The sequence below is a fragment of the Puma concolor genome, chromosome F2 (assembly GCF_028749965.1).
Source record: "Puma concolor isolate L17-30 chromosome F2, mPumCon1.1.hap2, whole genome shotgun sequence".
NCBI classification, from domain to species: Eukaryota; Metazoa; Chordata; class Mammalia; order Carnivora; family Felidae; genus Puma; species Puma concolor.
This window is the reverse complement of record NC_141684.1, coordinates 49,814,553-49,831,698: the sequence shown is the minus strand read 5'-3', so window position 1 is coordinate 49,831,698 and position 17,146 is coordinate 49,814,553. Positions and strand designations below refer to the sequence as shown.

General features: G+C 35.5%; 1 protein-coding gene and 1 long non-coding RNA gene across 8 annotated transcripts in view; both read left to right on the top strand.

Annotated features, from left to right (window-relative positions):
• WWP1 (WW domain containing E3 ubiquitin protein ligase 1) overlaps positions 1-17,146 on the top strand; it is a 140,829-nt gene that overhangs the window by 33,652 nt on the left and 90,031 nt on the right. For all 7 annotated transcript variants that reach the window (XM_086695789.1, XM_086695787.1, XM_086695785.1 and 4 more), the window contains 2 exons: positions 11,475-11,613; positions 12,234-12,358. In XM_086695789.1, coding sequence (XP_086551915.1) covers positions 11,475-11,613; positions 12,234-12,358 — 264 coding nt within the window. The remainder of the gene's footprint in view (positions 1-11,474; positions 11,614-12,233; positions 12,359-17,146) is intronic.
• LOC147572009 (uncharacterized) lies at positions 6-10,608 on the top strand. Its single transcript, XR_015246915.1, has 2 exons — positions 6-7,604; positions 7,862-10,608. It is a non-coding gene; the product is annotated as an uncharacterized LOC147572009 (long non-coding RNA).

The window sequence follows — 17,146 nt, the reverse complement described above, 5'->3', positions numbered from 1 at the left end:
AAGTTATTTTCATAATAACTTAAAATAGCAATTCCCTGCTGAACCTTCCTTTTTAATACGCAATTCAGCAAACTTATTCCATAAGTGTCTTTTCTTTTAGTTTCGTACTGTGGTATGTTTGTTGCAATAGGCCTTAAAGGTAGAGACCTTCTAAAGTATTTTATTTATTCAGTAAATATTTATTGACCCTGTGCTGGATGCAGGGAAGATATATCCTCTTTGGTAGTGGGAAAATTTGGGTATTAGAAAAAACATCATTGAAATGGTTCTTAAATGGTTACTAGAGTAGAAAGGATGCTGAAGGCTGTTCTTCATTTATTTAGCCATCCAGTCATTGGCCAGAATTTAATTGGAATTACATATAAGAAAACATAAGGCCCTAGTTCTCCAGGAATTTACTGTGTAGTATTAAGACAGGTTTGTTTTATATGGACAATTATCATACAGAGTGATTATTCACTAGATGCAGTGAGAACTTAGAGGAACGTGTCTTTACTCTGCTTGGGATCGGAGATGGCCTGCAGACACAGGAGAATAGGGTAAGAGAAGGACTCAGAGCATAACACTTTAACTCTTGCAGGAGGAGTCAAAATTCATCGCAAATTAGATTGGAAGCAAAGAGCATTAGAGGGAGAGGGAACAGCATTTGCAGATTAGAGAGTCTTGGTTAGCAGGTGAATTCATTCATTATATATCAACAATATAAATAACTGCAAGATAAAAAATTCCTGGAGGTAAAATATATATTGGGGAGAGGGAGAGGGAGGGAAGAGAGTTTATAATAGCAAGATTGGCAGTGGAATTCTAGTTAGACAATGAAATAAATACATGTACCCAAAGGAACCAAGTTCTAAAATAATAAGTGAAAGATGTGGAGTAGTGTGCATAGTATACAACCATATGGATATAAAAAAGGAGAGATGTGTGTATGCAGCTCTGTGCTTAGAATATCAGAACCAGTATTTGCCTCAGGAGAGGTGGGATTGAGAAGATACTGTAAGAAGATACTGTAATTCCTATGATACTTATGCATGAGGTCAGTTGTTCCTAGGGTTTTCAGTGACCAGGGCTAGGAAATGTTTATGTCTTAGAAAGCAAAAACCAAATCCTGAGTTCATGCTGATATTTCAAATTCAAAATGGCTGTAGTCTCTATATACCATTTTCCACTAAAAGAAGAAAAATGATATTTTTACTTTGTTTGACTTTATATTTCTATCTCTCTTTCTCTTAACCCAAAAATCTTAATTCCAGATGACATTAACATAATTATGTCTGTTTTATCCTAATGCACACATACAGATTGGCAACATTAAAATTACTAAAAACAATAGACCCAGTTTATGATTTCTTTGTGAGTTTCCCTCCTTAGGGTGTATAGTCAGAATACCATGTTTCAAAGTAACTTAAAATAGTTTCCCATTTGGTTATATCACCAAGTTGATAATCAGTTGGGCTTATTGCTTTCAGTTATTTTTATTTTTGTTTATTGCATGTAAAACATTTATATAGTTCTGGAGTTAAAACTGTTAAATCAAGGTATATTTGGAGAGGTCTGGTTACTCCATGCCACTCCTCCCCCTTCTCTCCTTACCTAAAAATGTACATAAACATTTTTATTAGTTTTAGTTTGCTTTTCCATTGCTTCTTTTTGTTTTGTTAATTTTTTTTTAATGTTTATTTTTGAGAGAGAGAGCACGAGCAGAGGAGGAGCAGAGAGAGAGGGAGACACAGAATCTGAAAGGTTCCAGGCTCTGAGCTGTCAGCACAGAGCCCGATGTTGGGCTCGAACTCATAAACCGTGAGATCATGACCTGAGCTGAAGCCCGACGCTCAGCCGACTGCGCCACCCAGGCGCCCCTGCTTCTTTTTGAAAATTTAAGCAGATATGTATAGTATATGTGTTCATATCTCTCCTCCCAACCCCCACTTCTTAGGCACTTTTCTTCATTTTACAGTATTATCTTGGAGCTTGCTCCATAGCAGGATATATACCTTTCTGTTGTTGCATAATATGTACTCTGTTGAATAGACCTACCAAAGCTAATTCAACTAGTCTCCTGTTGATGGACATCAGGATTCCATTCTTTTGCTATTACAAATAGTGCTACAATAAAGATTTATGCGAATGTCATTTCTTGTTTTTGCTCATGTGTCTTTAGGATAGAATCCTAGAATGAAATTGCTGAGTCAGGGAGTAGACACATGTAATATTGCCATTTATTGGCAAATTCCTCTCCATACGGTCTGTACCATTTTGTGTTCCCGGATATCTAAGAGAGTGCCTATTTCCCCATAGCTTCATCAAAAGATGTTATCAAGCTCTGGGTTGTTGACAGTTAGAGAAGAAGTAGTATCTTGGGAGCGCCTGGGTGGCTCAGTTGGTTAAGTGTCCGACTCGTGGTTTTGGATCAGGTCATGATCTCATAGTTTGTGAGTTCAAACCCTGTATCAGGCTCTGTGCTGAGAGCACAGGCCTGCTTGGGATTATCTCTGCTGCTCCCCCACTCGGGCTCACTCTCTCTCTCAAAATAATTTTATTTTTTAATGTTTATTTATTTAAAAAAAAATAGTATCTTGGTGTCATTGTAAATATCATTTCTCTCATTATGAGTGAGGTTGAGCCATGTTTAAGGGGTATTGTATTTCATCTTCTGTGAACCATGGGGGTGTATGTTTTGAAGCAATTCCCTGGATGATTCTGATGTGTACTTCACTTCACAACCACCTAGATAGGTAATTCCTAATATTTCTTCTTTTGCTCTACATAAGAGGCTTACAGCCACATTTTTCATTTTCAGTGTTATTTGTGCAGGACCTGTGGCTAACATATCTGAAGTGTAACTTTGTTTTTGGTCCTGACCTTTGTGTGAGTTCTTAGTTGAAATAACAAAAACTTGATCTGATTAATTTGAGCCAAAAACTAACTTACTGAACAGCTATCAAGTAGCTCATAGAATCACCATAAGTCTAGAGAACCAATTGGAAAATAGTTGTGGACCAGAGAAGTGCAAGTAGCCAAGATAATGCCACCATGGTATTTATCATTTTGAGTATCAATTACTCTTTTGAAATATAGTGATAGTCTTGGGAAACTGAACTTGGACCTATGCTAAATGGCACCAGATTTTAGTCCTTGCTTTTCTCTTTTCCCCTTTCCTCCCCTCCCCTTTTACCTTTCTTTCATTTTGTTGATCTAATTTTTTAAAAATAGGAAGCACTGTGAAATCCACAATCTTAACTGATTTAACAATACCTTTTGGAATAAATATTTACTATTTTACCAGTAAAGACTGAGAATCAGATCAAGTGTCTTCTGTTAGGAAAATCCCAATGTTTTAGGAGTCTAAGTTGTCTGTCACTCCTTTTATTAGAGAACAGTGACCTCTGTTGATATTTCTTCTTTTTTTTTTGTTTTGTATTGATATTTCTTTTATTTTTAAAATAATCAGTACCATGTTTAAGACCCTTCTGCTATTACAGTTTGGCAGGTATGATTTATAAACTGACATATTCTATTAACTGATTTATTTTTATTCCTATTTCTGTTCTTAACACATCTGATTGGCAGTAGCAAATAAGAATATGAACATTGATCATGGAAAGAAGGAAAACTAAAAAAATTAAAAGAAAGTTACCCACCGTAATATGGTGATCTACTAGAGTAAAGCATGCACATAAGCATAGTAGCAAACATACGCATACCATCTAAAAATAGTTGAGATTTCAGGCTTTCTTTAGGAAAGGATAAGAAACAGAGTGCAAGGCATATAAAAACGTAAGACTTGAGATTGAAAAGCTAATGCACTGTTATGTTTTCATTTGTAAATTTTTAGCTATTGTGTCTTCTATTACTTTCACCTTTTAAATTGTGATCATATGTATCATAATTTTGTATGAGTGTTTTAACTTTAACTTTATTTAGCTTTATTCTTTTCAAATGCTTCAACATTTATGGAATAATCTATCGTTTCCCATTGATTTGAAATGCTATCATGATCATATACAAACATCTTATTCTTTTTTTCATCTCTGCCCCTTACATCATAGATTATTTTAATTTTCATTTTTTTAAAATTTTTTTTTAACGTTTATTTATTTTTGAGACTGAGAGAGACAGAGGATGAACGGGGGAGGGTCAGAGAGAGAGAGGGAGACACAGAATCTGAAACAGGCTCCAGGCTCTGAGCTGTCAGCACAGAGCCTGACGCGGGGCTTGAACTCACGAACCGTGAGATCATGACCTGAGCCGAAGTCGGACGCTTAACCGACTGAGCCACCCAGGCGCCCCTTTAATTTTCATTTTGTAGTACTTTACAAAATATATTGGGAGAAGTCTCATTACTTGGTATTTTAAAATATATCTGCACCATTCTCTCTCTCTCTTTTTTTTTTTTTTTTTTGTTACCTTTCATTTGAATTTTTGAGTCGTGCCTTCCCTTTTCCTCTGCTGCCATACCGTCCCAAAACTCCCTCAAAACCAATGTTAATGTTTTCATTTAGATCATTTAAAAATAACATATTAAGGGTGCCTGGGTGGCTCAGTCAGTTAAGCGTCCATCTTCGGCTCAGGTCACAATCTCACAATTCATGAGTTTGAGCCCTGCATCAGGCTCTGTGCTGACAGCTCAGAACCTGGAGCTTGTTTCAGATTCTGTGTCTCCCTTCCCTCTCTCCCCCTCCCCTGCTCCCAGTCTGTCTCTCTCTCAAAAATAAATAAACATTAAAAAAAAATAATGTATTAAATTAGAGATAATTGAAATCTTTCATTGTTAAAACTGCCAAATCCAGGAATATATCATGTCATTCCCATCAAGTCTTTTATGTCTGTCTGTGAGGTTTCATAGTTATCTTCATGCAGATCCTCTACATTTATTAAATTTATTACTAGATTTGGGGGGGTGGGTAGGCGTTATTATTTTTTTCCTGTTTTTATTTAATTTATTTCTTGGGGTATTTTTAATTTATTTTTTTAATATACATCCAAATTAGTTAGCATATAGTGCAACAATGATTTCAGGAGTAGATTCGTTAATGCCCCTTACCCATTTAGCCCATCCCCCCTCCCACCCCCTCCAGTAACCCTCTGTTTGTTCTCCATATTTAAGAGCCTTTTATGTTTTGTTGTCCTCCCTGTTTTTATATTATTTTTGCTTCCCTTTCCTTAGGTTCATCTGTTTTGTATCTTAAAGTACTCATATGAGTGAAGTCATATGATATTTGTCTTTCTCTAATTCGCTTAGCTTAATACCTTCTAGTTCCATCCATGTAGGTGCAAATGGCAAGATTTCATTCATTTTTATTGCTGACTAATACTCCACCATATGTATACATGTGTGTGTGTGTGTATGTGTATGTGTGTGTGTGTATATATATATATATACACACACACACATACACACCGCATCTTCTTTATCCATTCATCCGTTGATGGACATTTGGGCTCTTTCCATACTCTGGCTATTGTTGATAGTGCTGCTATAAACACTGGGGTTCATGTGCCCCTTTGAAACAGCATACCTGTATCCCTTGGGTAAATACCTATTGCTGGGTCATAGGGTAGTTCTATTTTGAACTTTTTGAGGAACCTCCATACTGTTTTCCAGAGTGGCTGCATCAGTTTGCATTCCCACCAGCAGTGCAAAAGAGATCCTCTTTCTCCACATCCTCGTCAACATCTGTTGTTGCCTGAGTTGTTAACGTTAGCCATTCTGACAGGTGTAAGGTGGAATCTCATTGTGGTTTTGATTTGTATTTCCCTGATGATGAGTGATGTTGAGCATTTTTTCATGTATCAGTTATCCATCTGGATGTTGTCTATGGAGAAGTGTCTTTTCATGTCTTTTGCCCATCTCTTCACTGGATTATTTATTTTGGGGGTGTTGAGTTTGGTAAGTTCTTTATATATTTTGGTTACTAACTTTATCTGATATGTCATTTGCAAATATCTTCTCCCATTCTGTTGGTTGCCTTTTAGTTTTGCTGATTGTTTCCTTTGCTGTGCAGAAGCTTTTTATTTTGATGAGGTCCCAGTAGTTCATTTTTGCTTTTGTTTCCCTTGCCTCTGGAGACATATTGAGTAAGAAGCTGCTGCGGCCAAGATCAAAGAGGTTTTTGCCTGCTTTCTCCTCGAGGATTTTGATGGCTTCCTGTCTTACATTTAGGTCTTTCATCCATTTTGAGTTTAGTTTTTTGTGTATGGTGTAAGAAAGTGCTTCAGGTTCATTTCTCTGCATGTCACTGTCCAGTTTTCCCAGCACAACTTGCTGAAGAGACTGTCTTTATTCCACTGGATATTCTTTCCCGCTTTGTCAAAGATTAGCTGGCCATAGGTCTGTGGGTCCATTTCTGGGTTCTCTATTCTGTTCCATTGATCTGAGTGTCTGTTCTTGTGCCAGTACCATACTGTCTTGATGATAACAGCTTTGTAATACATCTTGAAGTCCGGGATTGTGATGCCTCCTGCTTTGGTTTTCTTTTTAAATATTGCTTTGGCTATCCGGGGTCTTTCTGGTTCCATACAAATTTTAGGATCGTTTGTTCTAGCTCCTTAAAGAATGCTGGTGTTATTTTGATAGGTATTACATTGAATTTGTAGATTGCTTTGGGTAGTATTGACATTTTAATAATACTTGTTCTTCTTATCTATGAGCATGGAATGTTTTTCCATTTTTTTGTGTCTTCTTCAATTTCTTTCATAAGCTTTCTGTAGTTTTCAGTGTATAGATTTTTCGCCTCTTTGGTTAGATTTATCCTGTATTTTATGGTTTTTGGTGCAAGGAATTGATCCCTTGATTTCTCTTTCTGTTGCTTCATTATTGGTGTATAGGAATGCAACCGATTTCTGTGCATTGATTTTATATTCTGCGACTTTGCTGAATTCATGGATCAGTTCTGGCAGTTTTTTTGGTGGAATCTTGGGTTTTCCGTATAGAGTGTGGTGTCATATGCAAAGAGTGAAAGTTTAACCTCCTGCTGGCCGATTTGGATGCCTTTTATTTCTTTGTGTTGTCTGACTGCTGAGGCTAAGACTTCTAATACTGTGTTGAATAACAGTGGCGAGGGTGGACCTCCCTGTCTTGTTCCTGACCTTGTTCTTGAAAAGCTCTCATTTTTTCCCCATTGAGGATGATATTAGCACTGGGTCTTGAGGTGTTATTATTATGAGTGGGTCTCTTAAATGTTGTCTCTTTAGATACACGCATACAGACTCTTTCTGATAGATTTTTCAGTATTTATGTAATCTTAGAAGAGAGGACGTTTTGTGTATAACACCAAAGGAAACTTATTAAATGGGAAAATAAAGTTTATCCTATGTATTTCACTAATTAGAATCTTACTTGAATTAACAAGGTTATCTTTTAGTTACTTAAAATCATAGCATTTTAGTTATTTATATTAAATTTTTGCCCAAATTGTCTTTTAAAAATCACTTTATTTACCTTGCTAGCACCTAGTATTATTGAAGACTTTGCCAATAAAAGGTGTAAAATGGATAGATTTTGAATGTATCTGTAATTAACTCAGAAGAGTTAATTCTATACAGTAAATAAGAATAATAATGATAATAATGATAGAGTAATAGTTACCATAAGTGGGTGCCAGGCATGCATTTATTTTTTTTTATTTTTATTTATTTTTTTTTAATTTTTTTTTTCAACGTTTATTTATTTTTGGGACAGAGAGAGACAGAGCATGAACGGGGGAGGGGCAGAGAGAGAGGGAGACACAGAATCGGAAACAGGCTCCAGGCTCTGAGCCATCAGCCCAGAGCCTGACGCAGGGCTCGAACTCACGGACCGCGAGACCGTGACCTGGCTGAAGTCGGATGCTTAACTGACTGCGCCACCCAGGCGCCCCAGGCATGCATTTATAATAATTGTACTTGTAGGCTTTCCTTCACCAATCCTAAGAATCAGATACTATTGTTCCCCTATTTTTCAAATGAGAAAATTGAGGATCAGAGAGGTTAATTGATTTACTTAAGGTCAGGTATCTAGTAAGTGGCAGAGTTAAAATATGAACCCAGATGTGTCCACATATGACTTATTTTTTTTAAAAGCAGTTTTAGGTTCACAGCAAAATTGAGAGGAAGTTACAGAGATTTCCCATATACATCTCTGATCCTACACATGCACAGCCTCCTCCATTAATAATCATTCACCAGAGTGGGGCATTCATTACAATTGATGAACCTACTTTCACACATCATAGTCACTCAAAGTGCATAGTTTACTTTAAGGCTCATTCTTGGTGTTATACCTTCCGCAGGTTTGGATAATTGTATAATGACCTGTATCCATCTTTATAGTAACATAGAGTGTTTTCACTGCCCTAAAATTCTTCTGTGCTCCATCTATTCATTCCTCACCCATTCCCCAAGCCCTGGCAATCACTGATCTTTTTACTGTCTTTCCTGGAATGTTGTATAGTTAGAATTATGCAGTATATAGCCTTTTCAGATTGACATTTTTCATTTGGTAAAACTAAATAAAACTTAAATATGCATTTAAGTTTTCTCTAGGTTTTTCTGTGGCTTGATAGCTTATTTCTTTTTAGTGCTGCATAATATTCCATTGTCTGGGTATACTACAGTTTGTTCATTCACCTACTGAAGGACATCTTGGTTGCTTCTAAGTTTTGGCAGTTATGAATAAAACTGCTGTAAATATCCATGTGTGTTTTTTTTGTGTAGATACAACTTTTCACCTCCTTTGGATAAATACCAAGGAGTACAATTCCTGGCTCATATGGTAAGCGTGTGTCTAGTTTATAAGAAACCAACAAACTGTTTTTCAAAGTGGCTGTACCATTTTGCGTTCCCACCAGCAATGAGTAAGAGTTCCTGTTCCTCCACATACTCTGCAACATTTAGTGTTGCTGGTGTTCCAGAGTTTGGCTGTTCTAATATGTATGTGTAGTGGTATCTCATGGTTGCTTAAATTTGTTTTTTTCAGATAACATTTTAAACAGCTTTTCATATGCTTACTTGTTGTCCACATACTTATTTGGTAAAGTGCTGTTAAGGTCTTTGGCCCATTTTTTAAAAATAAAGTTGTTTTCTTATTGTTGAGTTTTAAGAGTCCTGTATATATTTTGGACAACAGTTCTTTATCAGATGTGTCTTTTGCATATATTTTCTCTCATTCTGTGGTATGTCTTCTTATTCTCTTGACATTGTACTTCATTAATGTTAAAAACTTCTGCTCTGCAAAAGACAACTTATCAGTTGTTTCTTTCATGGATCATGCCTTTGGTGTTGTATTTAAGAAAGCATCACTATACCCAAGGTCATGTAGATTTTCTTATCTTCTAAAGAGTTTTATGGTTTTATGTTTTACATTTAGGTCTGTGATACATTTTGAGTTAATTTTTATGAAGGATGTTAGGTTTGTGCTTGCATTAATATTTTTGCATGTGGATGTCCAATTGTGCCAGCACCATTTGTTGAAAAGACACCTTTTGCTTTTAACACATGCAGTATTGCCTTCCCCTTCTAGTGTATTGATAAGCCCTGCTTATTTTGAGGAAATCACTCTTCAATTTGGAGTGAAGAATCTTGGGTGGGGGACTTTTTGAGAGAGAGATGTCTGTGCCTTCTATGTCGCTACAGTGGTGTTGAACTTAGAGCAATTTGCAACAGAAGGATGGGAATGAGTTTTGCCAAGACCCTGATAATAGCACTTCAGGCATACCATTGAACACTCTGATTGTTTTATGTTACCAGTACTTAATTATAGTATTTCTTTGAGTCTCTCTTGCTGTACTTCAGATATTAATTAAAGATATACTATATTTCAAATACTTGTGGCAGCATTTATCACTTTGTATTTCAGTGATTTATTTGTGTGACTGTTACTATTTTCTCACAGTAGAATGGAAGGCATTAGCTTATGTTCCTATCCTTAACATGTGATACAGATACGTCATGGAGGAAGTGTTCCACTTTCTCATCTCAGACCCATGTATTCATAGGTAATAGATGATAGAGGTGATCTTGATAAGTTGTTATTACTGCTGGTAGTCGTAGTTTGCGCTGAAAATACATACTCCTTATTTGAATTAGTAGTTGTAAAAATTATTTAAAATTAATTGCTTAGCTTAAATAGGTCTTCCTCCAGATCAGGTCAATTTGATATAAAATTCACTTTCTGTGAAGGGTTATGGTTAATTTCTCAAATGACATTTTGATATTAAGGTTTTTATTTGAAAAAGCAAATACTTCCCTTTTTTTGGAAACCAAAAAACCAGATAAAGCATTTTTTTAAATATTGCCCAAGTTCATATAATTTTCAGTAGGCAAGTATGAAACACTACCTGTAGTGCACAGGTTAATAGGTATGTTGAATCTGAAGATACTTACCTTTCTCTTGATGCTTGAGCAGTTCATTATTAAAATTAAATGGTTGGCAAGGATGTGGAGAAATTGGAACCCTTATATCCTGCTGGTGGGGATGTAAAATGGTACACCTACTTTGGAAAACAGTCTGGCATTATTCAACAGAGTTATCATATGACCCAGTAGTTCCACTCCTAGGTGTATGCCAAGAGAAATGAAAACATATGTCCACACAAAAACTTGTGCATGAATGTTTATAGTAGCATTATGCACACTAGACAACAACCCAACAACCCAGTAGAAACAGCCCAGATCTCTATCAACTGATGAATGGGCAGATAAAAAGGATACCTGTACAGTGGAATATTGTTTGTCAATAAAAGGAATGAAGTACTGATACATGCTACAACATGGATGAACCTTGAAAGCATGCTAAGTGTGAAAGAAGACAGTCACAAAAAACCATATGTTATATGAATCCATTTCTGTGAAATGTCCAGAATAGGCAAATCTATAGAAATGGAGAGTAATTGGTAGTAGCCTGGGGCCAAGGGGGAGGGACTGGGAGGAAATAGGGTGACTATGTGGGGTTTCTTTTTGGGGTGATGAATATGTTTTTAATTCGCTTATGGTGATGGTTGCACAACTGTGAATATATTAAAACCATTGAATTATAGGGGCGCCTGGGTGGCTCAGTCGGTTAAGCATCTGACTGGCTCAGGTCATGATCTTGCGGTTTGTGAGTTTGAGCCCCGCGTCAGGCTCTGTGCTGACAGTTCGGAGGCTGAAGGTGCTTCAGATTCTGTCTCCCTCTCTCTCTGCCCCTTCCCCCGCTTGTGCTGTCTCTCTCTGTCTCTCAAAAATGAATAAATGTAAAAAAATTAAAAAAAAAAACATTGAATTATACAGATTAAATGGGTGAATTATATGGTATGTGAATTTTATTTCTGTAAAACTGTCAAGAATTCAAATGATTCTTGGGCATTATCAATAATAGCCCTTTTGTATTGTTTCTTCATTCTCCAAGGAAAAGAGTTTAAGTTGCTTAAGAAGCACAGTTCCGTTTTTATTGATTTATTACTACAAAATACTATTTGTTTACATGTATTCACTACTGATTATCATGTTTCTGTTAGTTTCTAGTGCCAAACTAAAAAGAAAAAAGAACTGGTTTGGAACAGCAATATATACAGAAGTAGTTGTAGATGGAGAAATTAAGAAAACAGCAAAATCCAGTAGTTCTTCTAATCCAAAATGGGATGAACAACTAACCGTGTAAGTACCTTGCATAGAGAATGCAAAATTTCCAAAAGGGAAAGTATGCTTGAAAATCTTTTGTGACTTTGTTGTTGTAGTTGTAAGATGACTTCAAAGTAGGAGTGCGATTTTCTAGTGTGAATATACAATTTTAAGTATGATGAGACTTTTAGTTAATTTTATTTTCTTTAGAGAGGAAGTATAATAATTCTTGCTTTTTGTTTTATTAACTGCATTATTCCATATACCCATATTTTCTGTTACTGTCTTGTAAAAATAGTGTAAAAAATCAGTTATCCTTAATTTTGTCATTTGAAACATAATGTTGGCATAGAAGTGTTAAAAAATAATGCCATCAGTTGTCTTAAATCTTTAGGAATTTGTTCAAATAGAAATAGTGTTATTGTGAAATCTCAACAGGACTCTTGATCTATTGCTGCTATTTTGGTTTGCTAATTATAAAAATTCTTAGTTACTGAAGTCCTAATATACGTGAAAGCAAATCATTATTTTTATTTATAATTCAGATAGTTTACTGTTTCATACAGTATTTTTTCTCAAACTGAATTCATGGCTTTTTAAAAATTATTGAAGTAAATGTATACTCCTGTATTTTTGTTACAATTTTACCCATACAGAAATGTGACCCCACAGACTACATTGGAATTTCGAGTTTGGAGTCATTATACTTTAAAGGCAGATGCTTTATTAGGAAGAGCAACCATAGATCTGAAACAAGCTCTGTTAATACACAATAGAAAATGTAAGTTTTTGTTCTGATCTTTGTTTCTTTAAAAACTTATTTTAGACTCTTTACAAAGTATCCTGAAGTCCAACAGCAAAAAATAGTTTTGTATTTACAAAAGAGAACTTTTAGTTATTGCCTGTGATTGCTTTTAAGTTTGTGGTATTACATGAAATAGGAAGTACTCTGACCTTTCTCCATCTAGCAGATTTACAGGATGATCTTAGTTATCCATGAGTACCCTGTTATCAGTGATCATCAGTGATTTATTATTTTCTTATTACATACTTTAAAACTTGACAAAATGAACATAATTTGAGCCTATTGCTAACTTTGTTAGTAATTTGTACAGGATAAATTCTTACTCACATTTTCTTATTATATAACTAGTTCATTATAGAAACTACAGAGAATATACAAAATCATAGAGGAATATAAATTATCTGTAATTCTATCCGAGGATAACCACTCCTAATAACTTGGTCTCTTGTCTTTTTACTGTTCATAGATACATATTTCTTTTTTTGCATCTACTGGTTTATCCCCTGCTTTTTTCATTTAACAATGTAATATGAACATAATGTTTACATGATACTAAATATTTCTAGCCTGGGTAAGATGGTTTAAGCTTCAGTTATTTGTAAATCTCCTTCATTGCATGCAAAAATTTTGGGGTATCCTTATGTTCATAATTCTGGGATAAGAGTTCATTTCTTTTAGCAAAATCTCAAAATATTGGGTGGTCCAAAGAGTCTGGTTTATGATTTAACTTATCCCTTATTGTTTAACATTTAGGCAGTTCCTAATAGTTCACTCAAATCAGTGCCCCTGTTCAGATATGTAAATCTTCCTGTGCACTCCTTTATTTCTTTAGAAATTTTCTCATTTCCAAAAGATGTGCTGAGTTACAGGCTAAAATGCTAATGTTTTAAATAATGAATTGATTTTTTAAAGTTTTTTTCTGTTTTTAACAAAAATCCACATACAACCTAAAAATCTGTGTTTGATGTAGTTTTTGGACATAAGGAGTTATGAGTCAAGAAAATGTAAAAGCCTTACCAATTTTTATGTGTACAGATGTTTTAAAAAAATACTCTTTTGAAGCAATGAAAGTTTAATTCCCTGCTATGCCATGGCTTTTGGTCATGCAATTCTCTCTTGGTTATTGAAATAAGTAGTAGGTCTTTTAAGCATATAATACCCTGCCTGGTCTGATGGTGGCTGGATTTGTGCTTTTTTCTTGGCTATATGGCATTATTGGTGTAAATATATAATACCTCAGTTAACTTCTGTTATTTCAGAATTATGTTTGGTTTTGCCAATTTATATTAGCGCTTTCTGCATTTAAGTTTTGCATGAGACTTTTATTTATTTATTTTTTTTTGAGTATACTTGATGTACAATGCTACATTAGTTTCAGATATACAACATAGTGATTTAACAACTCTATATTTAGGCTGTGCTCACCACAAGTGTAGCCACGGTTACCATACAAAGCCATTATAACACCACTGACTATATTCCCCATGCTGTACCTTGTATGCTTGTGACTTATTCCGTAACTTGGAGCCTATGTCTCCCACTTCTTCACCCATTTTTGTCCATCCCCCATCCTTTCCCCTCTGGCCACCATCAGTTTGTTCTCTGTATTTGTGTGTCTATTTCTCCACACGTAAGTGAAATCATATGTTATTTGTCTTTCTCTGACTTGTTTCACTTAGCCTCTAGGTCTGTCCATGTTGTCGCAGATGGCAAGATCTCATTCTTTTTTAGGGTTGAGTAATATCCGTGTGTGTGTGTGTGTGTGTGTGTGTGTGCGCGCGCACGCGCGCGCACACACACGTGTATATAGATACATAGACACACGTATATATGTATATACGTACATATATACACACATATATACATATATACACACATTCCACATCGTTTGATTTTTTTTTTTAACTTTTTTTTTTTTTTTTAAGTTTTATTTATTTTGGGAGGAAGGACTGAGATACAGGGAGAGACAGAATTCCAAGCAGTCCCCACACTGTTAGCCTGACGCAGGGTTGAACTCACAAACTGTGAGATCATGACCTGAGTCCGAATCAAGAGTTGGACACTTAGCTGACTGAGCCACACAGGTGCCCCCACATCTTTTTTATCCATTCATCTATTGATAGACATGGGTTCTTCCATATCTTGGCAGTTGCAAATAATGCTGCAGTAAACATAGGGATGCATGTATCTCTTCGAGTCAGTGTTTTCGTTTTCTTTGGGTAAATACCCAGTAGTAGAATTACTGGATCATACGGTATTTCTATTTTTAATGTTTTGACAAACCTCCATACTGTTTTCCACAGTGGCTGCATCAATTTATATTCCCACAACAGTGCACATTCCCACAACAATACATTCTCCACATTCTCCCCAATGCTTGTTATTTCTTGTTATTTCCACATTCTGACAGGTGTGAGGTGATACCTCATTGTGGTTTTGCTTTGTATTTCCCTGATGATTAGTGATGTTGAGCATCTTTACATGTCTGTTGGCTATCTGTACATTTTCTTTGGAAAGATGTCTGTTTAGATCCTCTGCCCATTTTAAATGTTTATTTATTTTGAGAGAAATAGAACAGACCAGGGAGGGGCAGAGAGAAAGAAAATCCGAAGCAGACTTTGCTGTCAGCTCAAAGCCCCGACATGGGGCTCACAAACTGAGATCATGACCTGAGCTGAAACCAAGAGTTGGACACTTAACTAAGCCACCCAGGCTCCCCTCTACCCATTTTAAATCAGATTATTTGGGGTTTTTGGTGTTGAGTTGTAGAAGTTTTTTGTTTTTGTTTTTGTTTTTTTTTTATCAGTCCCTTATTGGATAGATCATTTGCAAATATCTCCTCCCATTTACTAGTTCCCTTTTTGTTTTGTTGATGGTTTCCTTTGTTGTCGCAAAAGGTTTTTCGTTTGGTGTGGTCCCAATAGTTTACTTTTGCTTTTGCTTCCCTTGCCTGAGGAGACCTTTCTAGAAAAATGTTGCTAAGGCCAGTGCCAAAGAGATTACTCCCTTTATTTTCTTCTGGGAATTTATGATTTCAGATCTCACATTTGGGTCTTTAATTCATTTTGAGTTTATGTGTGTGGTTTAAGAAAGGGGTTCAGTTTCATTTTTTTTGCATGTAGTTAGCTAGTTTTTCCAGTGCCATTTATTGAACAGACTGTCTTTCCCCCTGTGAATTCTTGCCTCCTTGGTCATAGAATAACCATATAAGTGTGGGTTTATTTCTTGGCTCTGTATTCTGTTCCATTAATCTATGTGTCTATTTTTGTGCCAGAACCATACTGTTTGATTATTATTGCCTTGTAGTATATCTTAGAAGTCTGTGATTATGATACCTCCAAGCTTTGTTCTTTTTCAAGATTGCTTTGGCTGTTTGGGCTCTTTTGTAGTTCCATACAAATTTTAGGACAATTTGTTTTAGTTCTGTGGAAAATACTATTGATATTTTGATAGGGATCGCATTAAATCTGCAGATTGCTTTGGGGAGTATGGACATTTTAACAATATTCTTCCAACAGATGAATATGGTATGTCTTTCCATTTCTGTCATCTTCAATTTGCTCATTAGTGTTTTATAATTTTCACAATATCAGTCTTTTACCTCCTTGGTTAAGTTTATTCCTAGATATTTTATTCTTTTGGTATAACTATAAATGGAATTGTTTTCTTTTTTTCTTAATTTTGTAAAAAAATTTTATTTACTTAAAAATTTTTTTAATGTTTATTTATTTTGAGAGAGAGAGCGCACGAGCCGGGAGAGACAGAAAGAGAGAGACAGACAGACAGAAACCGAAGTAGGCCCCAGGCTCCATGCTGTCAGCACAGAGCCCAACATGGGGCTTGAACCCATGAGCTATGAGATTATGACCTGAGCCAAAGTCAGATGCTTAACCTACTGAGCCACCCTGTTGCCCCAGAATTGTTTTGTTAATGTCTCTTTCCCCTACTTCACTATTAGTGTATAGAAATGTAACGGATTTCTGTATGTTAATTTTGTATCCTGAAAGTTTACTGCATTCATCTATTAGTTCTGATAGATTTTTGGTGGAGTCCTTAGGGTTTTCTGTGTGTGGTATCATGTCACCTCCAAATAGTGACAGTTTGACTTTTTTCTTGCCATTTTGGATATCTTCTCTTCTTTTTCTTGTTTGATTGCTTTACCAAGGATTTTAAATACTATGTTGAATAAAAGTGGCAAGAGTGAACATCCTTGTCTTGTTCCTGATCTTAGAGGAAAAGCTCTCAGTTTTTACAGTGAGTATGATATTATTAGGTGTGGGGTTTTCGTATATGGCTTTTATTACATTCCCTGTAAACCCACTTTGTTTAATTTTTATTATGAATGTATGTTGAACGTTGTCATAAGCCTTTTCTGCGTCTATTGAGATGATCATATGGTTTTTATCTTTGATTTTGTTAATGTGGTGTATCACATTGATTTGTGAATATTGAACCATCCCTACATCCCCAGGATAAATCCCACTTGATTGTAGTGAATGATCCTTTTAATGTATTGTTGAATACAGTTTGCTAAAATTTTGTTGAGGCGTTTTGCATTTGTGTTCATCAGGAATATTGGCCTGTAGTTTTCTTTTTTTGTAGTGTCTTTGGTTTTGGTATCAGAGTAATTTTGGCCTTGTTGAATGTATTTGTAAGTTTTCCCTCCTCTTCTATTTTTTGGAATAGTCTGAGGAGAACAGGTATTAACTCTTCTTTAAGTGTTTGGTAGAGTTCTCCTATGAATCCATCTGGTTCTTTGTTTTT